The 26,778-nt window shown below is 33.9% G+C and overlaps 2 protein-coding genes across 5 annotated transcripts in view; one reads left to right on the top strand and one right to left on the bottom strand.

Annotated features, from left to right (window-relative positions):
* LOC128991682 (hrp65 protein-like) overlaps window positions 1–10,463 on the bottom strand; it is a 45,613-nt gene extending 35,150 nt beyond the window's left edge. For 2 of the 4 annotated variants that reach the window (XR_008490675.1, XM_054414777.1), the window contains exons 1-7: window positions 10,125–10,463; window positions 6,810–6,947; window positions 5,623–5,853; window positions 5,187–5,357; window positions 4,354–4,484; window positions 3,524–3,819; window positions 1,994–2,184 (exon numbers count right to left, since the gene is read on the bottom strand). Coding sequence is in view for 3 of the 4 variants with exons in the window: in XM_054414777.1 (XP_054270752.1) it covers window positions 1,994–2,184; window positions 3,524–3,819; window positions 4,354–4,484; window positions 5,187–5,357; window positions 5,623–5,853; window positions 6,810–6,947; window positions 10,125–10,340 (1,374 nt within the window). In the remaining variant the exon portion in view is untranslated. The remainder of the gene's footprint in view (window positions 1–1,993; window positions 2,185–3,523; window positions 3,820–4,353; window positions 4,485–5,186; window positions 5,358–5,622; window positions 5,854–6,809; window positions 6,948–10,124) is intronic. The other 2 variants (XM_054414779.1, XM_054414778.1) reach the window with 2 other exon arrangements.
* Window positions 10,464–12,874: 2,411 nt separating this feature from the next.
* LOC128992045 (protein MEMO1) lies at window positions 12,875–24,401 on the top strand. The gene is made up of 8 exons (XM_054415421.1): window positions 12,875–13,159; window positions 15,258–15,339; window positions 15,714–15,782; window positions 16,354–16,466; window positions 17,894–18,005; window positions 20,895–21,114; window positions 22,807–22,911; window positions 23,833–24,401. Exons 1-8 carry the CDS (start codon window positions 13,111–13,113, stop codon window positions 23,959–23,961), a joined length of 879 nt encoding a protein of 292 aa, XP_054271396.1. The 5' UTR covers window positions 12,875–13,110; the 3' UTR covers window positions 23,962–24,401.
* The last annotated feature ends 2,377 nt before the right edge of the window (window positions 24,402–26,778 follow it).

Raw genomic sequence — 26,778 nt, 5'->3', positions numbered from 1 at the left:
TTCAAATACTTTTACTATTTTCCAAAGAAGTTCAACACAATTACCGATACTGTCGATGTTTAAATAATTACTGTTAAAGATAACAAAATGTCAACGGGTTTATTTAAATAACATTACTAAACAATATTTAAATGCAATAATCTTATTTTGCTTTTGTATTGCAACTCTCAATGAACAAAAAGATTTGATTAATTAGGCCTATTGTGACAAGTTAAAAAAATTTCACAAGCATTAAGCTTTTATTAATCTATGATTAGGCATACAGCTAACAAATAGTTAACTCAATAAACTTACAAAAGCAATCAATTTAATCTTAACTGAGTTAATGTAACTGGAGTTCCCCCTACATATCTTTCTTGTTAAGAATTAGGATATATTTCCTCCTAATAGTCATGATGCAGTTATGAAAGAGGAGAATTCATAACTTAAAATATTTTTAACTTGTTGTATAGCCTATTTGGAACCTAAACTAACCTTAAGTATATTTAACACAATTCCTTAATCAGATGGATTTTTTTTACAAAAAAACCTTCCTTAGTTTTAGCAACATATTAATAACGTCTTTTTGGCTAATTTCACGACCACTCTCAGAAAAACATTTTATATATAATTAAAAACCTACATATTAGGAAAGGGTACCAAAAAGCTAAACTTAATAAAAAAATATTATAAAGGTATGTAAACAACAAAACAATAGATTATTGATTGAAGTTAGTTCTTTAAACATTTAAACTTAAATGAATCTCACCAACTTAAAGAAAAAAACAATAAGACCAGATGCAATAGCATTAAATGTTTTGGAAGAAAGGACCATTTAACATTATTCTTTTTTCAAATTATTGCACACGTTAATAACTAAAACTACAACTAACTTAACAAAATTCCAATCCTATTTGTTGTTAATATCTAAAATCGTCATTGACTGTGTCCATGGAATGACTAGTAGGAACATAATGGAGTCAAAAAAGTTTTCCATATTAACTTTGTAAGAAACTTAAACCTAAAGTACTTCCTTGAGCGTAACGTTTAAACAAACAATTTGTATAAATATTATCTTATGATTAACTAAACAAAAACAACATTTTACAAGTCAACTTAAGTAAGAGGTTGGAGTGAGTATCTTGTAACGAAATACACAATTGTGTATCGATTATTATCAATCCACATCTTTAATAAGTAAGCAGTAGGCCTAGAAGTTTTGTAAGAGTCCTTAATTAAAGAAAATGATTTGTGTTTTCTACAAATAAAAGTGGAAATGTTGAAGAACGATAAAAAAATTTAGATTTTAGTAAAAAGCAGAGGCTGAATTTTGATTATCAAAAATTAGAATTGTTCTATTTAAAATTTAGAATACCAACTGGTACTCACTTAACCAACACGATGCTTTTCAATCCTACTTAAGTTGAAATAATTATATCCATCACAAAACCCCAACTGTACAAAACAACACAACTACTGTAACTTACTGTACTGTGTGTTGTACTGTATTTACTGTACAAAATACCAATCAATTAGAAAATTAACTAGTCAACGAGAATCGCCCCCTGTTTCAATGGTAGTTTACTACAGCTTGACCTAAAGAATGCATTGGTCACCGATCTCAAACTGTGATTAAAATGTAGGTACAGAAAACAATTGTTGGTTATCTTAGGCAGATTTTGTGTAAGGTTGTATGTATATTTAAAGATTACATTAATTCAATTGCAATATGAATGATGTGGATCACTTTTAACCTTAACAGCCTTCGGATTCCAAATAGTGGCTAGTATATTGCTGGCAAGACAACACGGATCTCAAACTGTGATAACAAATAAGTTTAGAAAAGATTATTTGTCAATTATTTAATGAAGTTAAATGAAAGTCATTTGGCTAGTTAAGGATTTGTTTAAAAAAAAAAAAAATACAAATTAAATGCAACAAATTACAAGTTACTCACCCCCACAACCCCATTCAACAAAAGGCCCAAATGTCACTACAGTTGTCTCCTGCGTACCTGCATAAACAAGTTGTTTTCCTGTTGGCGTCTGCGTAGTTCGTCTTCCTGGTGTAGCATTCGGATGGACATCTCCTCTGACTGGCGCCGCATCAGCTCCTCGTCGGCTCGGCGCTGCTCCTCAGCCTGGCGTTCCTTCATTTCCCACTCACGCTTCTGGCGCTCTCGGTCCAACTCACGCTGACGCAGCTCTGCAAATTAGTAGACAAATAATGTTTGAGGGAGATATGAACAATAGCACCAATTTCACTCAAATAGTTACCTTATAAAAGTTTTAATATTATTTTTGTAATAAAGATAACTTTTATGGATACACTAAATTGGCCAATTTGCCATTCAACCCTAAGTAATAAGCCTACCATAGATTAACAACATACAATTTTTTTGTCATCCTTGTATATCAGATGAAGACAATTATAAATGTTAGTCCTGTCCAGTCCATGTAGGAGTGTGTTTTTGTTAAAATATTATTATTTTAAAAACTAATTTAGACAAATAAAACAATTTATTTACTAACAATATAGCTTGTCCTATAATTTTATAATCAAACTGTACATAGGCTAGCAAGCATCACTATGTAATGTTGGCTTTACACTAGTTTGTTTACAAAGCACATGTTTAGAAGTACAGTATTAAAAAAAGCCTATGTATTCAGCTAACTACTCAGGTTAGGTTTGTTTATGTTGAGGTTAGGGTCTGTTTTGGAATTGAATAGGCTACATCCATGGGATGCCTACAATTTTTAAGGTAAGCCTGCTTTTCCTGTCTTTTGTCTCCTTAACGATAATGTGTGTGTTATTAATTAATAAATGTCATAAATAATAGTGTGTTCCAGTCTCGTTTTGGAATAATTTTTAGTAAAATATGCATTGTAAAATAAACAGGAAATTTATTTGTATGAGAAATTGGTTAAATAAGTTACTATAAAAATATTTTAAATTCAAATAGCGTAAACTAAATGGAGATAAAAATTATGCACAATCAATAAGCTTTTATTTATTTATTTATTTATTCACGGTAACACCATTTATACAATAGTAGTTAGCATAATCAATAACAAGATGGCATAATTTACAACTACACTACATTACTAAATACAATTATATCAAACAAAACTGAGCTTGAAAAAAACTTTGGGTAAGTATGATATTCAATAAAAAACAACAGACATTAATAACAGGCAATGTAGACAAAAACAAAAAAAGAACAATCAATACAGGCAATGAAAGACTAAAAATACAGGCTATAAATACAAGTTATAAATACGTCAAACAATAACAGGCAATGAAAGGCTATAATGACAGGTTATAAATTTTAAGATTGTTGAGCATTATTCTTTAAAGTAGTCCGCAATTGTCTGCTTAACTTTTTTGTTAATAAAACAATTACCCCTACTGTAAATATAAAATAATTAATTCAAAACTTAGTTTGGAATTGGCAGATTTTAGAAATAGCAGGGTTTTGGAGTAGCGGGAATCTACATCTAACCTCATGTAATATACTCAAATACAAAATGTAAACTGAACTTACGTTCCCTGAGAAGTTCAGTCTCTTGTTCGTATCTGGCGTACTCCATCTGAGCCTCAAGTTTCTCCTCGTCAAGTTTCATTTCTCGCAGCAATGCCTCCTCCTTCTGTTTGTACAGTTCGTGCAGCTGCTTCCATCGTGTGCCGTACTCGTACTCAAAACTACCTGGATTAGCCATTCTTGGCCCTACTTCCCTGGCTTTGTAGTAGTCTGCGCTCTTCTTGGGCAAATTCTTCTCGGGGTAGCCGTCGACATCGTCATTGGGTTCAAACGGCTCCAGAACCACAGGTCGAAGGGAGCTGAAAAATTTGAATATTTAAAGTCTGTGGCGAAAACTGTGACAGTACCTATACGTAGACTTTGTAATTAAAAATAAGTGTTTTGGGATTTGGTAGCCAGCCCTCAAAATTAAGGTTTGCGGATAGTAAAATTTCAGTTTGGATCGGATTCGGGTCAGACAGTGACTTGAGAACTTTTAGGTTCAGTTAAGAGCGAATCAGATACTAAGAGTTATGTATTCGGATTCAGATAGTTTAGTGTTCAAATAGCTTCTAAGAAAATCAATGTTTAAGTTAATATGACACGTTTAAAATATACAACAAACCCATAAAACACTAATACTGTGTAAAAATAGACATTAATGTCATGAGTTGCATTTTAACATTAAAAAATACAAAATTGTACAATTGTGATATTTTTTGTGCAGTCATTGACCTTTGTTAGGCTATCTGTACTACCGTTTCAGATAACAATTAACTAGCATTGATGTGCCCATAACTAGAAAACTAATCATTACCAAATTAAAATATGTAAGTTAATCAAGTTGTAAACACCTTGTCAGGAAGTAGCAACCTTCAGCACACTTTCGCAGAGCTGCCAATGCACTGTTTTTGCGTGCAAACTCTACAATTCCCTCCCTCTTGGAGTTTCCTCTCTCATCAACAATGACGACAGCTCGTTCAACCTGTTGACACAATCAATCGTTATAGCCTTAGGGTAACGATTTTTTTAGGGTTAGTAGTTACTTTGGATAAACATCTGTCACTTTTCTCCTCCTTCCTTTCTTCCTTAGTAGGCCTAATCTTTTGGTCATAGGACTTGCCAATAATATGTGAAGTTAAAAAGACACTACAATACACAATACAAAAAGGGTTTCTCTGACCCATTGCTTATTCACCCAAGTCCTACTCAAATAATTTTTTCGATTGTCGTGTCATAATAAAACTTGTAATCTAGCTGAGAGACAGAATATTGTTTATCAATAACGAATACCAACAAGGCTTAGCCCCCTAGCCTTAATTTTACTTCTAGAATGCTTCCAAATGGCTAGATGCTGCTGACCAGCCACTACACATAATTTATATTATTTTATTTTAAAAACTAAAATATGCAATTGGCGCACAGGCCCCCTTTTAAATAATTAGGCCTATCATTGAATTTCAGAAACCATGAGATGACCAAGTAGTTAATTGAGATACCATTAAGTAAATTATGAGGGAGTTGAATACACTTTTGGCTTCTGAACTAGACTGTTGAGGAACCTGTCGTAACTCGTAACTTGCTGCAATTATCCTGATAACTTAGCAGGCTTTGGTAACTTAGCATTATTGGTCTTTATAATTTGTTCTACCTCCACAAATAAGACAACGTATAGATCCATGCTCACCTCTCCAAAAACAGCAAAAGCCATCTCTAGAAGCTCATTTGACACCCATGGTGTAAGATTTTTCACTTTCACGCTTGCCCCCAAAGGAGCAAATCTGACTTTCAATACTCGTCCCTTGTGCATAGAGCCGTCGAGTTCCCTTTTGGCCTTTTCAGCATTTGATCGGTAGTCCTAAAAAGAACAAATGCTAAGTAATTTTAAACTAACCAGGCTAAATAAAAAATGCTAGCTAAATAAATAAAACACTGTCGATTCCCTATGTTGATCTAAGTATTCTTGTACGAGAAATTACATGACAAGTATCGCTAGTTTCGGTTTACACTTAGAATGTTTTGTCCTCTTGTCTTGCAAGCGTAACATAATAAAAATCATAACATAATAAAAAGACATTTGACACCTTTATGGGTAAATTAAACAAAAACACAATAGAACTTACCATACGAATAAAAGCAAAATTCTTTTCCCTGTTGACAAACAATTCGTTTGTTTCTCCATATGATGCAAACAGTCCGTTCAAATCATCATCAGTGATGTCGTTTGTAACATTTCCTATGTACAGCCGGGCTCGACCAGCAAACTTTTTCTCCACATTTGAACTCGGAGGAAGGTCATTTGTTGGTCCACCAATCCCCAACAATTTGTCAGTAAGTCGGTCCTGGAAAAATTGCTTTTTTCAGAAGCACATAACAAAAAATTAAAACCAAATTAAATATTGTTTAAGTATGTCTGAGAATTCCATAGAACTAAACAAATTTACCGTCAGCAATAAATAGGCTATAAGTAAGTCAGAATTACCTCCAGGAATTGCAAACTTTTTGGTTCTAGTTAACAGAATAAAATTGAATTGCCTTTTTCCTGTATGCAAACTGGATTAAAAATCAAACAAGATCTATTTGTATTTTTGAAGGTTTCTGATGACAATATATTCCCCACCCTCTATAACTATAGCCCATTTAAATTCAAACTAGCTTATCCCCAACACGTTTTTCTCCATTAACTCTAACTTCCTAGCTATAAAAATAAATGTTAAGAGTTAAAGGCCTATACGGTAGGCTACCCATTGTAATTATTAGATACTGTAATATATTACCATAATTTTTTTTGGGTTACAAAATGTTGGATTGTACTATAGCCTAATGAAAATTAGTTAAAACTAAGTTGCCTTTTACACAAAAACTGTTAAAAAAAGCGGTTTTTATTTCTGATAGTTTATGTTCAAAGTAATCCCGATTATCCACGATAATGGGCAATGAGCGGCTGAATTGTGGATTATCAGAATCGTGAACAGTACAAACCTATCCGAAAATACTCGGGAAATAACAACTAACCTCAACATTGACCTAAAATGTATAGTTGAACTTACACACCGGTTTAAGTAAAAAAAAAAAAAATTCAGTGTAGACACTTTTAAATTTGTTTTGCGCACATCTATTTAGCCTACAAATAAAATAATATTCGAGAACCAATAATACAAATGTAAGCCTACACAAAATAGTCAGCCCATCGGCTAAGATAAAAGTAAGACTATACATTTTGAATATCTTCAGTGTAATCGAGAGTCTACTACATTTATGACACAAACTATTTTCAAACAAACTTGTTTCAAATAAACTTTTAACTTACATCTTGTGAACGAGGGCCTCTGTCATCTCCTCCTCTAAAGCCACCTCGACCTCTACCTCGGAAGTTACCTCCTCCTCGACCCGCTGGGCCATGGCCACCTTCTCCATCCTGCTCCATATGCTCTCCTTGGTTGTTCTGCTACAAAAAGTATCCAACCATGAGCCATCAAAACTTAAACCACCATCATAACTTAAATAAATTGTTTATGATTTCCTAGATTCTAACCTCGCGTAGTAAATTGTTTTAGGAACCTCATTTCTATTTTAAAGACTTATTTAGGCCTATTCCATAAATAAATAGCCTAATTTGACAATTTGGGGATTGTTATTTAGGGGGCCTTTAAAACCCTATAGGTTTTTTTATCATTTTTAATTGTAATTTATATGGATTTTGTAGCCATTAATTTAATTAATAATACCAACCTAAGTAAAAAATATGCCACAAAAAAAGAACACTCGGTAGTTTGGAACTAGCCTACTTCAGTGGGCCTAAGAAGACTATTTTCTGCTAAAATGTCCTTTTTAAGTAGGCCTACTTTTATAAATTTGGAAAATGAAATGTATGATTTTATTTAATAACTAATATGGATTTTATAGCGATTTACAGTTAGTAACAAGTCAAAATCAGTAAATATACAGTACTGTAGAACGTCGATTATCCGAAGCCCGGTCATCCGAAACATCGGTTAACCAAAAGGAAGAAAGAAGCAAAAATCAATAAAGTCAGAATAATTAGAGACAACATAAAACTGAACCCCAACGTCAGCTTACGCAATAGCATTGAACTGATTGACAAGTTAAATGAAATCAAACCCGCAAACGGACATACTCTCATGTCTCTTGATGTTGAGAACATGTACACCAACATACCCGTTGAGGAATCTATTGCAATACTCGAGAAACGATTGACAAAAATAACACGTTATGCCAAAACAAAATCAAAGAATTGATAGACCTAACCAAAGTAATATCACAACAAAATTACTTTGAATACAAAGGCAATTACTACATACAGAAGGAAGGGTTAGCAATGGGTTCACCATTATCCAGCATATTAGCCGAATTGTTTCTTAACGACTTTGAAACTAAGCATATCATCAACGAAACATCAAAATATAAAGATAAAGTTATATTCTATCAGAGGTATGCTGACGACGCAATATGCGTATTCAAAGGCAATGCCAGACAAATCGATCTTTTCACCAAATTTCTGAATGACAGACACCCAAAAATCAAATTTAAAAATGAAATAGAACAGGACAGAAAAATTAATTATCTTGACTTAACCATTACACGCAATAGTGACAAATTCCAATACAGTATTTACCGCAAGCCTACCCAATCCAGCCAAGTAATTCATGCATCTTCACACCATCCAACCTCACACAAAATGGCAGCATTCAACTCATTTATACATAGATTGAAAACCGTCCCAATGAATGAAGACGATTACAACAAAGAACTAGAGATTATTAAATACATAGCAGCCGACAATGGCTACGACCCCACACTGCTCGACAAAATACTGCATAGAAAGAAAAATGTACGCCCAAATGCAAATAGGGAAAAACGGTATGTTACTCTCAGTTTAACCAATTATGCCACAAATTTACAAACATTTTGAAGAAAAGAAATTACAAAATTTCTTACAAGACCATAAAACAAACTAAAAAATTTTTTGAACAAAAAGCCACAAATAAAAAATAAATACGAAACATGCGGGGTGTATAAAATAGCCTGCAACGACTGCCCAAAATTTTACATTGGACAGAGTAGGAGGTCTTTCAAAACACGGTTCAATGAACACCTGCCTAAAAACAAAGTAACTCAAACTTCAAATTATGCTGAACATTTAATTAACACCAACCATAATTATTCTACAATAGATGAAAACCTACAAATTCTCCATAGATGCAACAACAGAAACAGAATAACAGCATTAGAAAATTTCAAAATTTACAAAGCAGCAAAATCCGTCGGCAACAACCTTTTAAATGATAAATTAAATACCCAGGCCAACGCATTGTTTGACACAATAATTAGAGTAAACCAGGAATCAGCTGATCGACACGTCACGTGACCTTGAACTGGACACTGCAATGCCAGTCGCCGCCGGCCCGACCAAACGCGTGCACGCACCGTGACGGTACCAAAATAAATGTAATGTGTTTTTATACGTGTGTTCTGTGTTTTATGTTTTAAATTGATGACGAATCTGAGAAGAGGATACCTGAGGATGTGGCAGTCGCCACGAAACATGTAAGTAGCCTAGTTGTTTATCTACCAACACTAAACGGATATTGTAAGGTAACAATAATAATTTAATTTTTTGAAACATTATCCTTCACTAGAAAAAAATAGGCTATACTTAAGTTATATCTTCTTTTTGTTCACAGCTCAGCAACAGATAACTTAAACTTGTACCCAAACGTTTCGTAATTCTTTCGACCTTGCAATTCCTTATCACTTACTTACAGTAACATCACTCTTCCAAAAGAATTTTCAATACAATGCAGTCACCTTTAACCTTACTTCATCCCTAAAGACCGAACAGGATATAAATAGATTCGGTACAGTACCAGAAAAGGCCATAAGTAAGAATTTTTTGCAGGATAATGCCTTCTGCAGCGTTTGTGAGTTTCTCTGCCCTAGGAATAGTGTAAATACAGTAGCATGGGGTAATTGACAGTTTTAATTTGTGTTAAATGTCCAAATTTTACATGATTACAATTAGGCCTAGAGGCCTTTGAGTTCTGACTCCCAGAAGGCAGTGATGTAGACAAGGATTGAGTTGAATGCGTTCGCGCCTCTAGCTACCACACCAGATACAGGCACTGTCAGGTGGCTCCGGTCAATGACCTCACCTTGACCGAAATTACTTGGAGGGGATTTGACATGCGAAAGTAACTTAAGACTCATCTGGTATTGTTTGATTCTAAATGAAAAGGGGAAATTCTACAAACATATTTGTGATAACCCAACATAACATGACCGCCACAGTATGCTGTACTAGGATGGCCTCCGGATGATATCAAAGTACACAAAATAGGTCTATTAAAGTTAACTTAAGTCAGGCCTAGCCTACCACGTAGGCTAGGTAGGCCTGGGCCTACTTAAAAAAACATTTCTGGCTTAAGGAAAGCTACCTAAGTAGCCTAGCCTAGCTTAGGGTTTACATGAATTAATTAAAATAGGCCCTAGGCCTAGGTCAGTAGGACTTTATAGGCCTATCTTTTATCGTGCCTAACCTAGGCCTAAGCCTATGCTTCCATTTGAAACTTATTTTCTCAGAAAATGAAAATATATCTGTACTTACATCAGGTCGACCCCTTCCTCCAGGAGATCCTTGAAACCGATTAGGTCCAGGCCGACCACCTGGTCCTCCTCTTCCACCTCTAAATCCACCACGGGGACCGCCGCCACCTCCTCTGCCTCCGTGTTGTTGGTGTTGATTTTGAGGATGAGAATTCTCTGGTCCATTGGTTTCCCTCTTTTCCGGCTTCACTTCCGTCTTTACAGCATTGTTTGACATGATGATGATAGTATTTAAGGTATAAAGGGATCTGAACTTTGTTTATTTTATAAAATTAAACTCGGGGGCCACAGAGACGCGTCTGATGGCGTCAAATATGGCGTTCAGAAGACCGAATCGACAAGACAACAAGACAAACGACAACGAAACGAAACGGAACCAATCAGCCGGCTTAGTCAGCTACGGGGTTTACAGCAGCAATGTTTGCGCTGAACATTACTGTTCCATATAGCTATACCATGCCAAAATAACAGCAAATTTGTAAACAGAGAGGTTGTTAAAAAATGCGTTCTACCATAGATTAAACATATAAAACATACTCCTATGTTTTATCCATGATAAAACATACGTTGGTTAGTCTATGGTTCTACTTAACTTGACTTAATAATAGTAATATTAATAACTTAATTTAATAACTTAACTCAATAAAAAATAATAGTAGATACAAAGTACTGAACTGTATAGGTAATTCTAACATGTTAATTCCTTATTATATCAATATGGATCAATCATGCTTCATTTGATTAAGCATCAAATTAAATCAAGTACAGAAGTCTATTGCTAGCCAAAACCAAACATATTCCTAATCCTAAGTAAAACCGTAAAACATATATTGGTAATCATATTCCATAACTTAAGTCATCCTTGTGGAGCTGACGTAAGTTCCGTCCGGTGCCCGGTGCCTCTGGTTAGTCTTTCTGTTAACAATTTGTTTCTTGTTATTTCAATATTTGCCTAGCTTAAACGATAGCTCATCCAACAAAAGCTTATCGTTTCATAACAAAATATAAAGCTCAAATCATAAACTTCTGATTTGCCATTCAGATCCAAACAGCCGTGTTTACTGATGACACCCTCCTTTTCTACTCTACTCACCATGGCATCGAAATTGTGGCCAATAACATTCAAGATTCCTCAAACGATTTGATGGGATGGTTCACGAAATGGAGTATGAATAGCCATAAATCCGAATAAGAGTGAAGCGAAGATTTTTACCCTCCGAGAGCCGTCGGATTCTCCAAATATTGAAATTCTTGATGAACAAATTGCATGGAACTCTTCCTGACCAAGCAAAAATATTTAGGTGTATACTTCGTCCGAAAGTTAAATTGGAATTTTCATATTAATAACAAATTAAATTTGGCTTATGGTAGATTATCAAAATTGTTTCCTTTAATCAACAAAAAATCATTTTTTCCTATTAAAAATGGAACCCTCGCTATAAAACACTTCTACGTCCACTATATTGTTGTACGCCTGCCCGGTAAGGGGAACTGCTTCATCAAGCTCAATTCGTAAACTGCAGACGTATACAAATAGAGTTTTAAGGATAATTCTAAAATAACCCTGCTATGTTCGAACCCGTCAAATACATTTAGAACTGGGAATGAAACCTATAGAAGATTTCATCAAGAATAAAATGACCTTAAAATTCTTTACGAAACTTCCATTAACCAGCAGCATTAGACTTTACAACTCAGGTCAACCTTCTAAAATTCAGAGACTCCAGCGCTAAAACCATAGATAAAACATACTCCCCAGATAAATTCGGAGATGAGATGTGCCCGGCACAAATTATTTGTTTATTATTTATTTACAGACGAAAAACTTCATTTTCATATACTTACAATGATGGCAAAACGTTGCATTCAGACTTACATAATAATACATCTCATACATAACATGAAGATGACCTGACTAAAAATACCCTAATAAATAAGAATGTATCAAAAATATACCAACATATAATAATAAATAACAACAATAATTGACAATCAACATGCAACAAATTCGGCAATTAGCTAACAAAGATAAAGAATCAAAAAACAAGTAACACTAAAATAAATCATTTAAACAACAACTAAAATGATAAAGAAACAAAAAAGCAAGTAACAGTATAATAATCTCAACAGCAGCTAAAGCGTAGAAGCTCTTCAGCCCATTTCTAAAGACTTCATCGGACTCGGACATGGAGAAGAAGTGGTCAGGAATAGGAAGACAGTTTCCAATTCCAAGGCGATGGAGACGTGGCATAGTGCTGTGGCACACATATTGTGTAGAGCAATATCTCCTCTCAAACAGTTGTGTAGATCTTGTCGATTTCAACACTCGAAGGTCGATTCTTCCCAACAAGTCAGCTGAGATTATCTTCTTCAGAAACATTAGATCGGAGACTTTACGCCTGACTGACAAGGGACGAAAAGGAGGTGGCTTAGCTCCAAGGATACATCATACATCTTCATAACGAAAGATTCCTACAAATTTGTAGGAATGGAAACGTAGCTTTAGACTTACTCGATATATATTAACCACTATTACATTTGTAATTTTTACAAATAAAAGAGTTTTTTTTATCCCAATCCATGCTTTTATATAAATATTAAGTGGGTAAAATTGGCATATCCGTCGTGGCCAGTGGGATACACTAAAGTCAAAGTAGTCTTTTGGTCACACTGATTTTATCTGCTCTGCTGACTGCAAACTGCAAGTGTCAACTTCTACTTCTTCTCTATTCTGTTCTGTTCTGTTGTCTTGTCTAATTTCTGTCTGTAATCTGTCTAAAACTACTGATTTCTGTGAAGTGTGTATTTTGTTTAGTTCAAAGTTCTTTGTTTGGATGAAATTATTCATAAAGAGTTTTTAACTAAACATTTATATTACACTTATTTAAGTGCACGAGGAGCATTTGATTGTAGGCTACTTAAAAAGAGTGTAGATATTAAAACATTTCAAATTGATATTGTAACTTTTTCTTTAACATAAAGTTACAATGGCTGCAAGACGAGCTACTCATTCAGGAAGTTGGTATTCCGATTCCAGTAAGTCGATGGAAGCTACTTTCTCGTAGGCTAATTATTTTAATTTCCACTTGGAAATGAAGAATTACCTTAGCCATTCAAATTACAGGGTTTTCTTCACGCAAACTTTTTTAGGCCCATCATTTTTAAGAAAACCCCTGTGTTTGATAGGCCTAATTAACGATATCTTTAGTAGCCTATGCCTACAGAAGTTTGCCGATTAAGGGGATTTGCCACTGAAAATAGGTAAAAATCATGAAAAATGGTAAAAATATTTTTTCACATTTCTTTGTACATTGGACCCTATTACATCCAAAAAGTATGATAATCCATGTATGAATGTTAACGGTATATGTTATAACCAAGGGGTTTCGCTCTTTACGATAGCTACAAGATCATAGGACACCTTCTTATTAAAACGCGGTTTTCCGCAACATTGAAATTTCACGTTTTTCAAAACAACATTTGATATATCTTGAGAGCCACTAACTTAAAGGTACATTGTTGAAATTTTTACTACAGGTACTTATTCTAGACAATATTAGGAAAATATTTAGGTAGAATTAGGTATCTAAGTTAATTAGGTACTGAACAATAACGTTTTTTTCAAACTAATTCTTTTTTCTGAAGAAAAATTATATTTAATGTGTCACAGCAAAAAAAGTATCTGAGATATTATTATGAATCTACCTAAATATTACGTTTAGATAATTAACTGTCTTTTAAAAAACACCAAATTTATTAAAATCCATAAAGAACTCTCTTCAGAATATCGATTTTTAAAACCCCTAACAAAATGATCGAAAAACCTCTATTTTATTTTTTTACCACCTATACAATTTATATTTAGAAGTAAACCAAAACTTTTCCATATTTTGTTAAACAATATTCTTACCCTACTAAAAAAATAGTTTCACGACTTTCCTCATTAAATAAAAAAATTCACCCTTTTCAGTGGCGAATCCCCTTAAACTCCTGATTTAAAAAATCTTAAACCACAACAAAAAGCTTCTTTTGAGTCAAAATTCAAACACGGTACAGCCCTCAAACCATTTGCTATTTAGGAAATACAAGATACCTACTGTATTATAGGGCCTAATAGTGGGTAGGCTAGGCCTATAACGTAGTCATTAAGTTTATGTTTAAACATCCTCAATCAATCAATTATTGGTCTAATAAAAGTAGACCTAAATCTTTATATAGGTAGGCTTTATGTCATTGAAGGCGCTTCCTCTGTATGTTGACTAGCCTTTTCCTTGCAGGATTGACCATTCGATTATAAGTTACGGTAATTGGTTTACAATAGTCAACAGGCTAGTCAATAGATAGATAGATAGATAGATTTATTTGATCATTAAACATTATACATAAAATGCAATAGATCATGTCAATATAATAAACAAGTACATGCAATCAAGCTACATCAATTAAGGTTTACATGCACAAAAAATAGGTACTTATAAGATAAATTATGAATTATATAATTATCAATATCTAATTCAATATATAAAATATCATTTATATAAAAATCAATAGGCTAGTCAACATACAGAGGAAGCGCCTTCAATGACATAAAGCCTACCTATATAAAGATTTAGGCCTACTTTTATTAGACCAATAATTGATTGATTGAGGATGTTTAAACATAAACTTAATGACTACGTTATAGGACTGTCTTGTGCATTTCAAGCGTCCATGACAAGATCGATTGCATGTAATTTTGCCTAAAGATCAATAAATGTCTTATGTCTTATGTCAATAGGCCTGAACTTCTAACTCAATACCAGTAGTTTACTTTATTTAAGGGTTTTGTAACATTTAACAAATAATTTGATAAAAAAATTAGGCCCTAACTTAATGTGAATTTTATAGAAGTTTGAAAAAATGCATAAAAAGGCCCTGAATCTAGGTAGGCCACCTTAACCTACAAGGCATACTTTCTTTAAGAGTCATCAAGAAAATAACTTATGTAAAAGTAGGCTAGGACCCAAAACAATCATGAATTAATGGTGCACTCCTAACTGGTTTGACTTTGTTAAGTTTAAAACAGTATTTGATTTACCGGTATTGACTTTTTTAATATTTAGCCCTACGCTTTTAATCATGTTTTAAATCTTAGGTAAAGAGCTTAACAAACAGCTGGAGAATTGGCTGAATGCTGCTGATTTAACACATGGACCAGCGCGTGCTATCATTGCCCCGTGAGTGTTATTCACTTGATATTTATGCTTGTATAGTAGGGCCTACTCTTCTATTCAACTTATTTCAGCACAACAGTTTAGGCTACTGAATGTAATGGAACATAGCCTAATTTCATATATTTTTCTGGATGTATAACTTAACTTATTCTAGGTTAATTTTTAATCCTAGAACATCAATTAGCCAAAGATGCTTCTAGCTATAAATAAGTTGTTAAGTTTTATTAGTGTAATAATTTTGCAACATGTTTTTCTAAGTAAGTTAAAATATTTTTTAAATTGAATGTAGGGTCTAATGCAAGTGTGTTGTTTAACTTTGTAGCCTAATTGTAATTGTACCCAACGTAAACCTGTTTTCACCTAAAGTGGATTTTCAGACATGCAGGATACCAGTACTGTGGGGCTTGCAGTGCCTTTGCCTATCGTCAGATCAGTCCAGCAGTTGTGTAAGTTGGCCTTGAAATATATTTTGTACTTTATAAAAATAGATTTAAGTTATACAGTTACTATTGCATGACAGTTTTACACTATAAAGTTATGTGGACCAAAAAGGAATAAGAAGACAAAATACTGAAGACCTAATGTTAAGTTGCAAGAAGAAGTCTAGATAATAAATAACCATTGCTAACTTGTAAAATCAACTGTCTACGTTCCAGGTACAGCTGAGCATTTATAGTGCTCGTACCTTCAAATTCTGTAGGTCCCTGGTTTGATAAGTCTACAAGCTAGATTTTTTCCATACTCAGATGCTATTTGTTATTTGGCTATCAATTAATGATGCTCGAACAGAACATCGGCAAGACTAGGGTTCGGAGCGTTATATTAAAAAAATGTAAATAGGTGATAAAGGTTTACAAAAAAAAAAAAACAATAAAACCTGTCAGTTTCTTTCTTGAAATGTTTAAATCCTTAGAGTAAAGTTAAAGTATGGTGTTAAAGTTATACCTTGGCTGTACATAAAATTTTGGTGTAGCCTATATTTTATGTTCATTCATGCTTATCAATTTTTTCTTACAGGCAGCGGATATTCATCCTTGGCCCCTCCCACCATGTGCGGCTCGCTGGATGCGCACTCTCGTCTGCTGTCAAGTACCGAACTCCGTTGTATGATCTACGAATCGATACCCAAGGTATAGCAGTCTTTTCTCTTGTAAATATTTTTTCACTACGAAGTTTGTAGACTAAGTATGAACAAAATATCACCACTTAATGATTAAATTGTGTAAATTCAATTAGTTCCAATTTTTTACTCAAAATACTTTAATAAATAAAAGGAAATTTTGCTGGATGGATGCACAAGATTTAAGGTAAGCCAAAATAGAGATATTTGCGAAGTATGATGACACAAGCTCGGACGTAGTTTTCACAGCAATAAGTGCCTAGTCTAAATAGTTGCTGAGACTGACTATCAACCTGTACATTCACCTATTGATTTAGTTTGTAGAAGTTTGTTGTAGACTTAAAACTGAGTTGGACACATTTTGTACCGACCTCGTATTAACCGATACTCGGATTATCCGCCTTCGATCGTAAAATAATGCAGTTTGTTTTAACCGACCTTGCTTTGAGAGCAGCTCGGTTTAACCGCCGCTTTCTAGGAATCTCGGCATTTCCGCTCCCACGCTGGGCGATGAGAACTGAACCATACGCTTATCTCCACAGGATATGACTAACAATAGCCTAAGTTATTTTGTGTTGATCACAAAAAATATAGCATAGCCTATTGTCAGTTTGTCATCATCGTTCGTAGCTATATCTGTATTCGAGCACATCTGATCTGATTTGTTAAACTTATCTGCGCGGCAAATTTATAACATCATAAAGTGCGTCACGATTTTGAGAACTGATTATCTTATCGCCGGAGTAAACAAACAACGCAACTTGTAGGGATGGGGGGTTATCCAATCCAAGGTCAAGATAGTTTTTGTGCCTCGAGACTTCAGTGAGAGGCTATAAATAAACGTCCTGTCTTGTAACAAAATGGTCGCTTGTATCTAATGTCAACAAAAGGTTCTGTACTGTATTACAATGTATTTGGAAAGCATCAATTAATACATTGCAGTACTAAAGTTATTAAAATAGGAATTTTATTGACTCTTGCCTAGTATTATAATATATTCCACTGAAAGTAGGCCTATTTGACTTAACCGTGTTTTGTGTTTATTTGTGACTTTTCTACCAATATGAAAAAGGAGATAAGAGTAGTTTATTTTATAAATAATGCTAGTATGACTTCAAAATAATGATTATATAATTCCAAATGAATAGCACTTCATCATGTTATGATTTTAGGGATTATCCGTTTTATCCGACCTTTTGCGTTATCCGACCTAGGTCCGGTCCCATTAGGGTCGGTTAAGAGGGGGTCTACTGTACATGTATTGGGAGGGAAAAGCCCGAAACCTTGAATGTAATAAATAGATAAACTATTATCTACCAGTGATTAATATTTAACAACTGGTAGTGAGCTTTAAAGGTACATCTATCTAATGTGAAGGGTTGTCTGCAAATGATCAAGTCTTGGACCAATAATAGTTTATTTATCTTTTTGTTGCAGTATATGCAGAACTGGACGCTGCCGGTCAGTTTGACCGAATGAATCTTGAAGTGGATGAAGATGAACACAGCATTGAAATGCATCTTCCCTTCATAGCTAAAATAATGGAAGAGTATGTGGATTTTTAAAGTGTATAATTCTATTGATCATAGGTAAAATCGCAATTTCATGATTATTACATACGGCGGCTAGTTGTATTTTTCTATTATTTACTCTTTTTAGCTATTACTGAGACTTAGTTTGTAAATTAGTTGTTTTGTCAGTTAAAAATAATTTGAAAAAATACCTAGTTTGTTTACATTCAAATCAAATATACTTGCAAAATATACACAAGTATACATGACTAGCTGTACCCGCGGGCTTTGCCCCGTTTAACTTCATAAGTGAGCTCGTTTGCATGGATCAATCACGTCCTGGTTGAAGTTCGTTCGCTACGCTCGCTCACCTTTAGGTTAGAGCTCGTTCGCTGCGCTCACTTGCCTTCAGGTTAGCTCGTTCGCTGCGCTCACTTGCCTTCAGGTTAGCTCGTTCGCTACGCTAACTCGCTTCCAGGTTGAAGTTCGTTCGCTACGCTCACTCACCTTGCAAATTAGTTGCAAATTAGCTGTTGTCATAAATTAAAAAAAATAATAGTACTGCACCCTGTTGGTAATTTTTGTAACTTTAATGCTATTGAACATCATAGAACAGAACCAACTTGTTTAATTGAAACAGCTGTTAAGATTCATTAATTCCATTTAAACATGAGTACTCATAAGGTTAACATGGGAAACTCCAGAGCCACTGGGGCGGTGCCCGAGAGTCCGATCAGGATAAAAACAACTTAGTTTTCCTATTTAATGCCTAAAGAATCAGTGTACCAAATTTCAGCCTCCTAGGTAAATGGGAAGTAAGAGAATTAGTGATGAGTGAGTGAGTCAGTCAGTGAGGGCTTTGCCTTTTATATATATAGATAAGCGTACATAAATACATTTATAGATACTATGAACATTTTTTTAGACATGTATAAAAAAAAACATAATAGTACGAGGATACCCTATAACATCTTGCTAATTTTAATAGGCTTCAAAGCTCGTTTCTTTGGAAATATGAACAACACAATACTATCTTTCCTTTTAAAGATTACTTCGTGACTGAAAGATGACCATTTAAGAATCACTTCATCATAAAATCAAAGTAGTAGGCTATGTTTGTTAAGGACAATTTAGATGAAAAATAATAATTTAGGGATGGACGAGATTGGATTTTTAGTTCGAGACGAGACGAGACGAGATTTTTTATTTCTCATAAAATTTCGAGACGAGATCGAGACGAGATTTCTCTTCTCATACACAACGGGAAATGCATGTTCGAAATTTTTACCTGATTTTGTAACATTGTTAGATGACTGTTTAAATACTAAAATAATGATAATAGGCAAGAATATTTACAATCTTTCATTAAATAACATCAGCATAACATTTTTTTATTAATCACGCCTAACTTATTAAAAATGCCTACGATTAGGAAACATGGTGATATCAGTTAGGATAGAGTTCAACTTATCCTAAAATAAAATAAATCATAAAATAAAAGCAATATTAATTTTTATAAAATAGTTACTTGTTTTGACTTTTTTTTATAGTAATAAAACATTCCTCACACTGCTTACACTTAACAAAACTTCTCAAATGTTATTAAAGTAATATTATTAAAATAATGAAAGTAATATTTACATTAAAAGAATTAAAGTAATATTTACATTAAAAGAATTAATTAAATAAGAACGCCTTCGAAAAGGAAACGCAACTACAACACGCTCCTGTATTGCGGGTATTGCATTGACTTTCTGCAGGCGTTTTTAATTTTTTTTTTTTTTTTTTTTTTTTTTTTTTTATTCTCGTCTTGATAAAAATCTCGGCCAAAAAGTAATCTCGTCTCGTGTAACGAGATTGAAAATTTCCCGAAAATTTCCCGAAATTTCGAGACTTGACCATCCCTATAATAATTCAAAATCGTCTTACACTTAATTTATTGGACAATCGCAACACCATTTACAGACTGAAGCGATATACGATATTGGACCTTTCATTCAGATTCGGCTAAGTGTTATCAAAATTCTCTTTGTTAGCTAGTGTTGGCAGTGGTCAATACTAGCTCATGTTCTTCAAGTTAATGTTGTATTGTTATTTCATTTGCTTATTGTTCAACTTTTGAACAAATTGTAAATTAAATAAAGTTAAAAAAAATTTAAAATATAGTTTTACAAAATAAAAAGTGGTGCAATTATCATTAAAAGTAGCCTAATTAAAATCAAATTTTATTAATCGTTTTTGTCTCATGTTAAGCAGTGATTTTATGTAATAATTGTTATTGCATTTAAGTACCAGTACTATGATTTTATACTCTTTTTACGAGTAATCTAGTAGGCGAATGTTTTAACTTTGAAACCCACTTAGCAAACTGTTTAAAAAAATGTTGTTTTCTCACATAGATCTAACATTTTTTTTATAATAAAAGTTTGTGTGAACAGTTTATTTGGCTGAATGGATAATAATGCTTGTCTAGTAATCAAAATCTGAGTTGATCTTGAGAAATATCAGTAGGTTATTGATAATTATAAACTGGACCCAGCTTTCCTTAATCATCAGGCTTTTAATAAATTGCCCATTGTCCAAGCTTAAGAATCAGTTGATCCTAGTCAAAGCTTAGCATTTATCTTCACCAAAATTTGCATACTGGCGTGTCTATATGAATCTTATCTGAAAGCATATAATAGAATAAATATATACTGTCAGTTCTGGCGTCCACCACTAGGTTTGCCGTGTAGTTACGGCACACACCGCTGCAGCGTCTGCTGGTCGCATACGGCTCCTGCGCTCCTCGCCTGCAGCGGTGTGTGCAGTAACTACACGGCACTCCTAGCGGTGGGCGCCGGAACCTTCCTTTGACAGTCTATATTAATTCTATTTGTCTATGCTGAAAGTATGATGGAAGAATTTGATGGTTTTCTTTAACTCAGGTACAAGGATCAGTTCACCATTGTGCCGGTCCTAGTCGGCTCGTTGACCCCCGAGCGTGAGGCTGCGTACGGTCACATCTTTGCTCGGTATCTAGCGGAACCGCAGAACTTGTTCATCATCTCGTCCGACTTCTGTCACTGGGGGCAGCGTTTCCGCTACACTTACTACGATCGCAACTGGGGAGAGATTTACCAGTCCATCACCAAACTTGATCGGATGGTAAGTAATGGTTTATACAACTATAATATAAATACAAAGATATTTATTTACCTATGACCGTTTTTTTAAAGTAGCCGTTTCAGTTTAGTTCTTAGAATTAATTGAAAGTTTCATATAACAGCATCGTTCACTTTCATGACAGCATAGTTTTGCTCATAAAAACACGTGTAACAGACCAATGAGGTTCAAGAACTCTCGAACTTCAAATGATCAGCTGTTCAGGCCAATTTAATTGTTGAGTGCTGCAATTAGTTTTTGGTACAATGTTCTCCTTTATCACTGTCAGTGGCTATGAGGGGTTATAAACGAAAACATAACCTCTCAGAAGTTATGAGTAGTGATTTATAGTAATTAAAACACTATCGTAGGTAAAGTAGTGTACGTAACTCGCTTAAATAGCGTTAACTCGTAGAAGTTTTTAAAACACTCCCCAACATTTTTTACGTGTGTTGGTACACACAGAATAGATGCATTGTCATAGTTCAATTATCAGAACATAAAAATAAAATAGTAATCAATAAGATATGAGTTATGATGTGAGTTAACAAAATTGAATGATAAAACTATTCTAAACTAAAGGATTCAATAAATAAAGGTTTTGTTGATTTACCGGCTCTGTTTATGGTTTTACTATGATAGTAGGCCTATTCAAATTTAAGTTTACTCAACGCCACGTTGTCGTATGTTTTGCCGTTTCATTCTAGTTTTTGGAGATTTAATGAGTTTGGGACCTGATTTGTGTAGCTGATTCAAGACAGACAGACTTACAACTGTAATTCAAATAGCTGCCACTCAATCCAAGTTGGAAATGGACTAACTTGAGTTAACTCAAATCAACAACGTTGATGATTGACTTGATTCAACCTATTACTAGGCCTACTTCAAACGAAGATCTATCTTCCGCATTTGGTAAAAAAAGTTGCTTTTTGCTGTTTTACATAAAAAAAGGTATTAATCTCCAAATGGGGAATTTCATCAAATGTGAATTAACTAGGGGTCTGTTATAAAATAAATATTATGATACTGTATTGAGGTTTCTGCAGAAAATTTCGCCAAGAACGCAGAATATATTTTAGGTTTTGTCATGATCGAGGAAGATGTGCATGATTTTGTTGTTTCCGCAAAAGATCTTCACCATTTCCCCGCAATAGGAAAAGATCATGTTCAGTAATATGTATAGCCAGGTGCAGAACTGCAATTAATATTTTGTTCATAAAACCTAAGTCAATATTTTTCAAAATAACCAGATTTTGACTAAACCTATAGTAACAAACTCTGGCCCGCAATCACTTAGAATAAACCTGTCTAAGTGTGTCCATCTCAGCCTCAATTCTGTAATTGGTTGCCAGCACGAATACTAGAAAAATACCAGTATGGATCATAAACATAAACAAATGACGTTGTTGACCCGAATCCTATAATAATAGCATTGAACATGTGTTTTGGCAGTTCCATTTAAGCAATGTTAAATAATGTTTATTTTCGTGCCAAAAACGTCATTTGTTTTGTTTATGATCCATACCGGTATTTTTCTAGTATTCCTATTCGTATTCGGTTGCCTGTGCCTAGCCTCAGTTTCCTGACCCTTATTAATGTTAAAATATGGAAATATAATTGTGAATCAAATTTAACTTTTTACATTAAATTATGTGTTATGTTTGTGATTTAATTGATCCTAAAATGTTTGTGAAGGGTATGGACATCATCGAGACACTCAACCCTGCTGCGTTCACCGATTATTTGAAACGCTACGCCAACACCATTTGTGGTAGACATCCCATTGGGGTTTTGCTTCAGGTAACGCTTAGTTCAAAACTGTCAATTATCTTTAGAAACCGTTAAAAAAACAGGCAAGATGTTTTTCAAATGTATTTTTAGCTCGTGTTGTAACACCAGGATAAAATTATAATATATCTTCTAAAACTACTTGATATATTTACAATCATACTGTAACTTACTTTTAACTTACAATCAGATCATAAATAAATATTTAAAATACTTTAATTAATTAATATTGGCCAGTCCTATTTTCATCATCAGGCCCAATAGAATGTTGGAAGACATTTCATGTCTTAATTAGCTACGTAAGTTCACTAGACCCCCTCCTTAGTCTGGCACCAAGGGCGATTCACTTCATATAATAATGTAATTACCTCGTCACAGCTCTGTAGTTTCCGTATTTTACGGCCGTTTTGGCATCTAAATGCCATCATTAGATGTGTGTATCCACCAGATTTGGTGTTGTCAAACTTTACAAACATACTAAACATGATAAAAAACATTAAAAAACATATAGAACAAGAGACAATCCTGTCGACGCACATGATGTCCGAAGGCTGACTGCGTATGTTGCCGTACTCAGCTTGCCAGCTTCCGAACTCGTATCGGACATCATGTGCGTCGACAGGCTTGTCTCTTGTTCTATATGTTTTTTAATGTTTTTTATCGTGTTTAGTGTGTTTGTAAAGTTTGACAACACCAAATATGGTGGATACACACATCTGTTTATGGCATTTTGATGTACACGGAAACTACATAGCTGTGACGAGGTAATTATATTTTTATATTATAGTCAAAAATTCAGCACAGGGGCTAAAACATGTCTATTAATTATCACTTCAGGCGTGCATGTAGGGACACTTGTAATTAACTTATGTAGCTTTCAAATTGCCAGTTACCAATTTATTTCACTGTATAATCTTTCAATTCTGTCCCCAGGCGGCCACGTATCTTCAACGGACGGAGAGGATGAATCTCAAGTTCTTGAAGTACGCGCAGTCGAGTCAATGCTGCAATATGAACGACTCCAGTGTGAGCTACGCGGCCGGTTCTCTCTTGTTTGAATAACACGAGCTGCCGGTTAGGTTCAGTATTCACTATGATCTCTGCGATAGTTGATATATTGCGACCGGCTCCGAGATCTTTCCCGAGTGTTGAAATCCCCGGGAAAGTACGACTTACCAGTGACTGGGCTGGCACACGGACTAAAAAAATTGTAGTTTGTGGATTTTATACTCCCAACCAAGTGCTATATTTATTACAATAAAAGACTTATAGTGACATGTTAATCACATATATATCAGTAGTTGTTTTTTATTTCTTAAACAAATTGTAGATTAGTTTTTTATTTTAAGTTTTATATCTCTTTTCTTTGAAAGAGTTATTAAAGTTTTGTTTTTATAGTTATGTGATAAGTGATACATTGTATTGTTGTGCTAATTAAATTACAATGTATCATTTTTTTATGTCAAAAAATAAATATTTAGTAAATTTATACATATTTCCAATGTGGTTGTTGTTTTGTCCCCATCAAAATCACTATCGAGTGACTGCCAATTCTTGACTTAAATAAATTGCTTACTAACTGTTTTTCAGCATATCAACAAGTTTAAAAATTAATTGTTAAAAATAATTAACATTTGGTTACATAATTTGTCGTCGGAAAAACTTATCATGATTAGCTATTTGATTGTTTGAAACTGGACCTTGTCCATGATCATTGGGATTTCAATTTAAAACAGTTCTGACTGAGGAAACAGCTGATTTAAGTCAGTAACAAAATAAAGAAACCAGCTCATGTTCCATCCATATTTGCATGTGTTAAAACATGCCCTACTTAAGATCCCATCTCATAATAGTGGTCTAGTGAACAATTGTATTGTAGTTTAGCTGTGTGCCCGTTTTACGCACGGGTATCTTATTGTAGTCAGTTGAAACCTTCTCATTAAGAACAGAAGTTGGTTTGCATATTTTCAGATATGCTGGTAAAACTATTATATATAAACCTTCACAAATACAGTATCTGATAGTTTTAAGCCAAAACAAATGCTTCGAAATTAAATGTAACCTCGGTCGTGTTGGTCCATATGTTAAATCCAATGATTAAACTAAAAAATGCTTTATAGATCTATGAGGCATAGCCCTAATGTAGGCCTATAATTGAAAGTTACCTTCCACAATGGTTAAAAGTATTTAAGGTACTACCTCAACCTCACAATTTAACACTTTATTCAGGTTGACATTTTCATTATAAAGGTGCTTTTGTCCTTTCCGTGAAACACTGAGAAATAAGGACATTAATGCTTTACTAACAGACATACACACAAAAATACAGAACTTAATTAGGAAATTTGCTACGCTTTAAGCATAACAAAGTACTTATAAAATAAGTATCTGAAATCTTTATTAATGTCATCAAATTTCGTCATAACAATTTATATTTGCTTGGACCGATGATGACCCGAAATGACGGCTTACTATATGAAATGAAGTACTATAGACGATCTAGATTGGTAATTTATAATAAAAATTACCAAAATAGGCCACGAACTATTGATACATAAACAACGTAAAGCATTTAAACAATTCATGATGGTTTGCTGAATAAATGTTTTACTAAAATGCGTTATCGTTTTCTTAGCATAAACAAACATTTTGGAATCAAGAAAGAAAAAGCAAAAATTGTACAGTTAAGACATCAATTAAGTTAAATACGCCTGTAATAAATAAGGTGCAACACCAACGATAACTAATTTGTAAAATACAGTGATGTGTTGGTACTTAAAAATGATTCTTGCTGCTACCAACAGTACCAACGGTTCTAAGGAATAGAACCGGTACCAAAAACCAACGTTCACAGTTGAGAAATATAGCACAGCTGACCAATTATATGAGTTAATCAAGTCCCGAGGTTATTGATCTCTTGGTTTTGGATTTTCTCGTAAAACATTTTAAAACAGCAATCAAAGTTATTTCCCATTAATTGCTTTATTTGTAAACAACTTTTAATGTAAACTTATCGGTGTCAGTTTGAAAAAAAAAACTTTTTGTTATTTAATAGATTACGTATTCTCTAAACAATTATTGGTATAGGCTATCTATTAACATTAGAAGGAAATGTGACAAAAATCACACAACGTTGGGTTTTTGGACGTTTATAATTTTATTTCTTAAGTAGGTAGGCCGTGTATTCTAGGGAAAAGTACCGGTATCAAGGATCGTCGTCGAAAAGGTTGTTATGAATAATTGGGTAGGCGTACGTACCCAAGAGATGGGCTATGGGCCTATTGGCTGTTAGGTCCAGCGATTGCATCACACGTTGAGTAGGTACTATTCACTATATATATATAGTCAATGGTAGGAACAGAAAATAACACATTAGAAAAGCGAGTTTAGCATAATCCATAAACCTCTGTTACAATCACCCACTGCAGTTGTGATTTTTTACTTTACACTTTACACAACCGCCATTGAAGTGCCGTCAATGAGTGGAAACCATGTTTCTAAGCTATTGGCGACGATCATTATTAAATTTAAGTTTCCCAGCCGTATACAACACTGATTCAAGGTCCTCTTTCTGGTTATCAAAACTCAAGAACAATTTATACACAAAGAATCTCTGGTTCCTGAACTGGATGATGCCTAGTTATTTAATTTCATTTACGGTTACACTATTACACTATATTATTGCACTTTCGATTAATTAAATCCGTTATGCAAGAAAAACGTTTTTAATCTCACTTGGTTGGGATTTGCATTCAAAACGTGATTGAAAAAGGTTGCGGTATTTGTAAACAACATTTGTAAACATATCAGTGACAGCTAGGAATAATAATCTTGATCCGAACAGCTGTTCGTTATTTCATAGATGATTATGCAATAAAA

The sequence above is a fragment of the Macrosteles quadrilineatus genome, unplaced genomic scaffold, assembly GCF_028750875.1.
Source record: "Macrosteles quadrilineatus isolate MER2022 unplaced genomic scaffold, UCM_ALF_1.0 Scaffold_4__1_contigs__length_99947679, whole genome shotgun sequence".
Taxonomy (NCBI): Eukaryota; Metazoa; Arthropoda; class Insecta; order Hemiptera; family Cicadellidae; genus Macrosteles; species Macrosteles quadrilineatus.
This window is presented reverse-complemented; position numbering and strand designations above follow the sequence as displayed.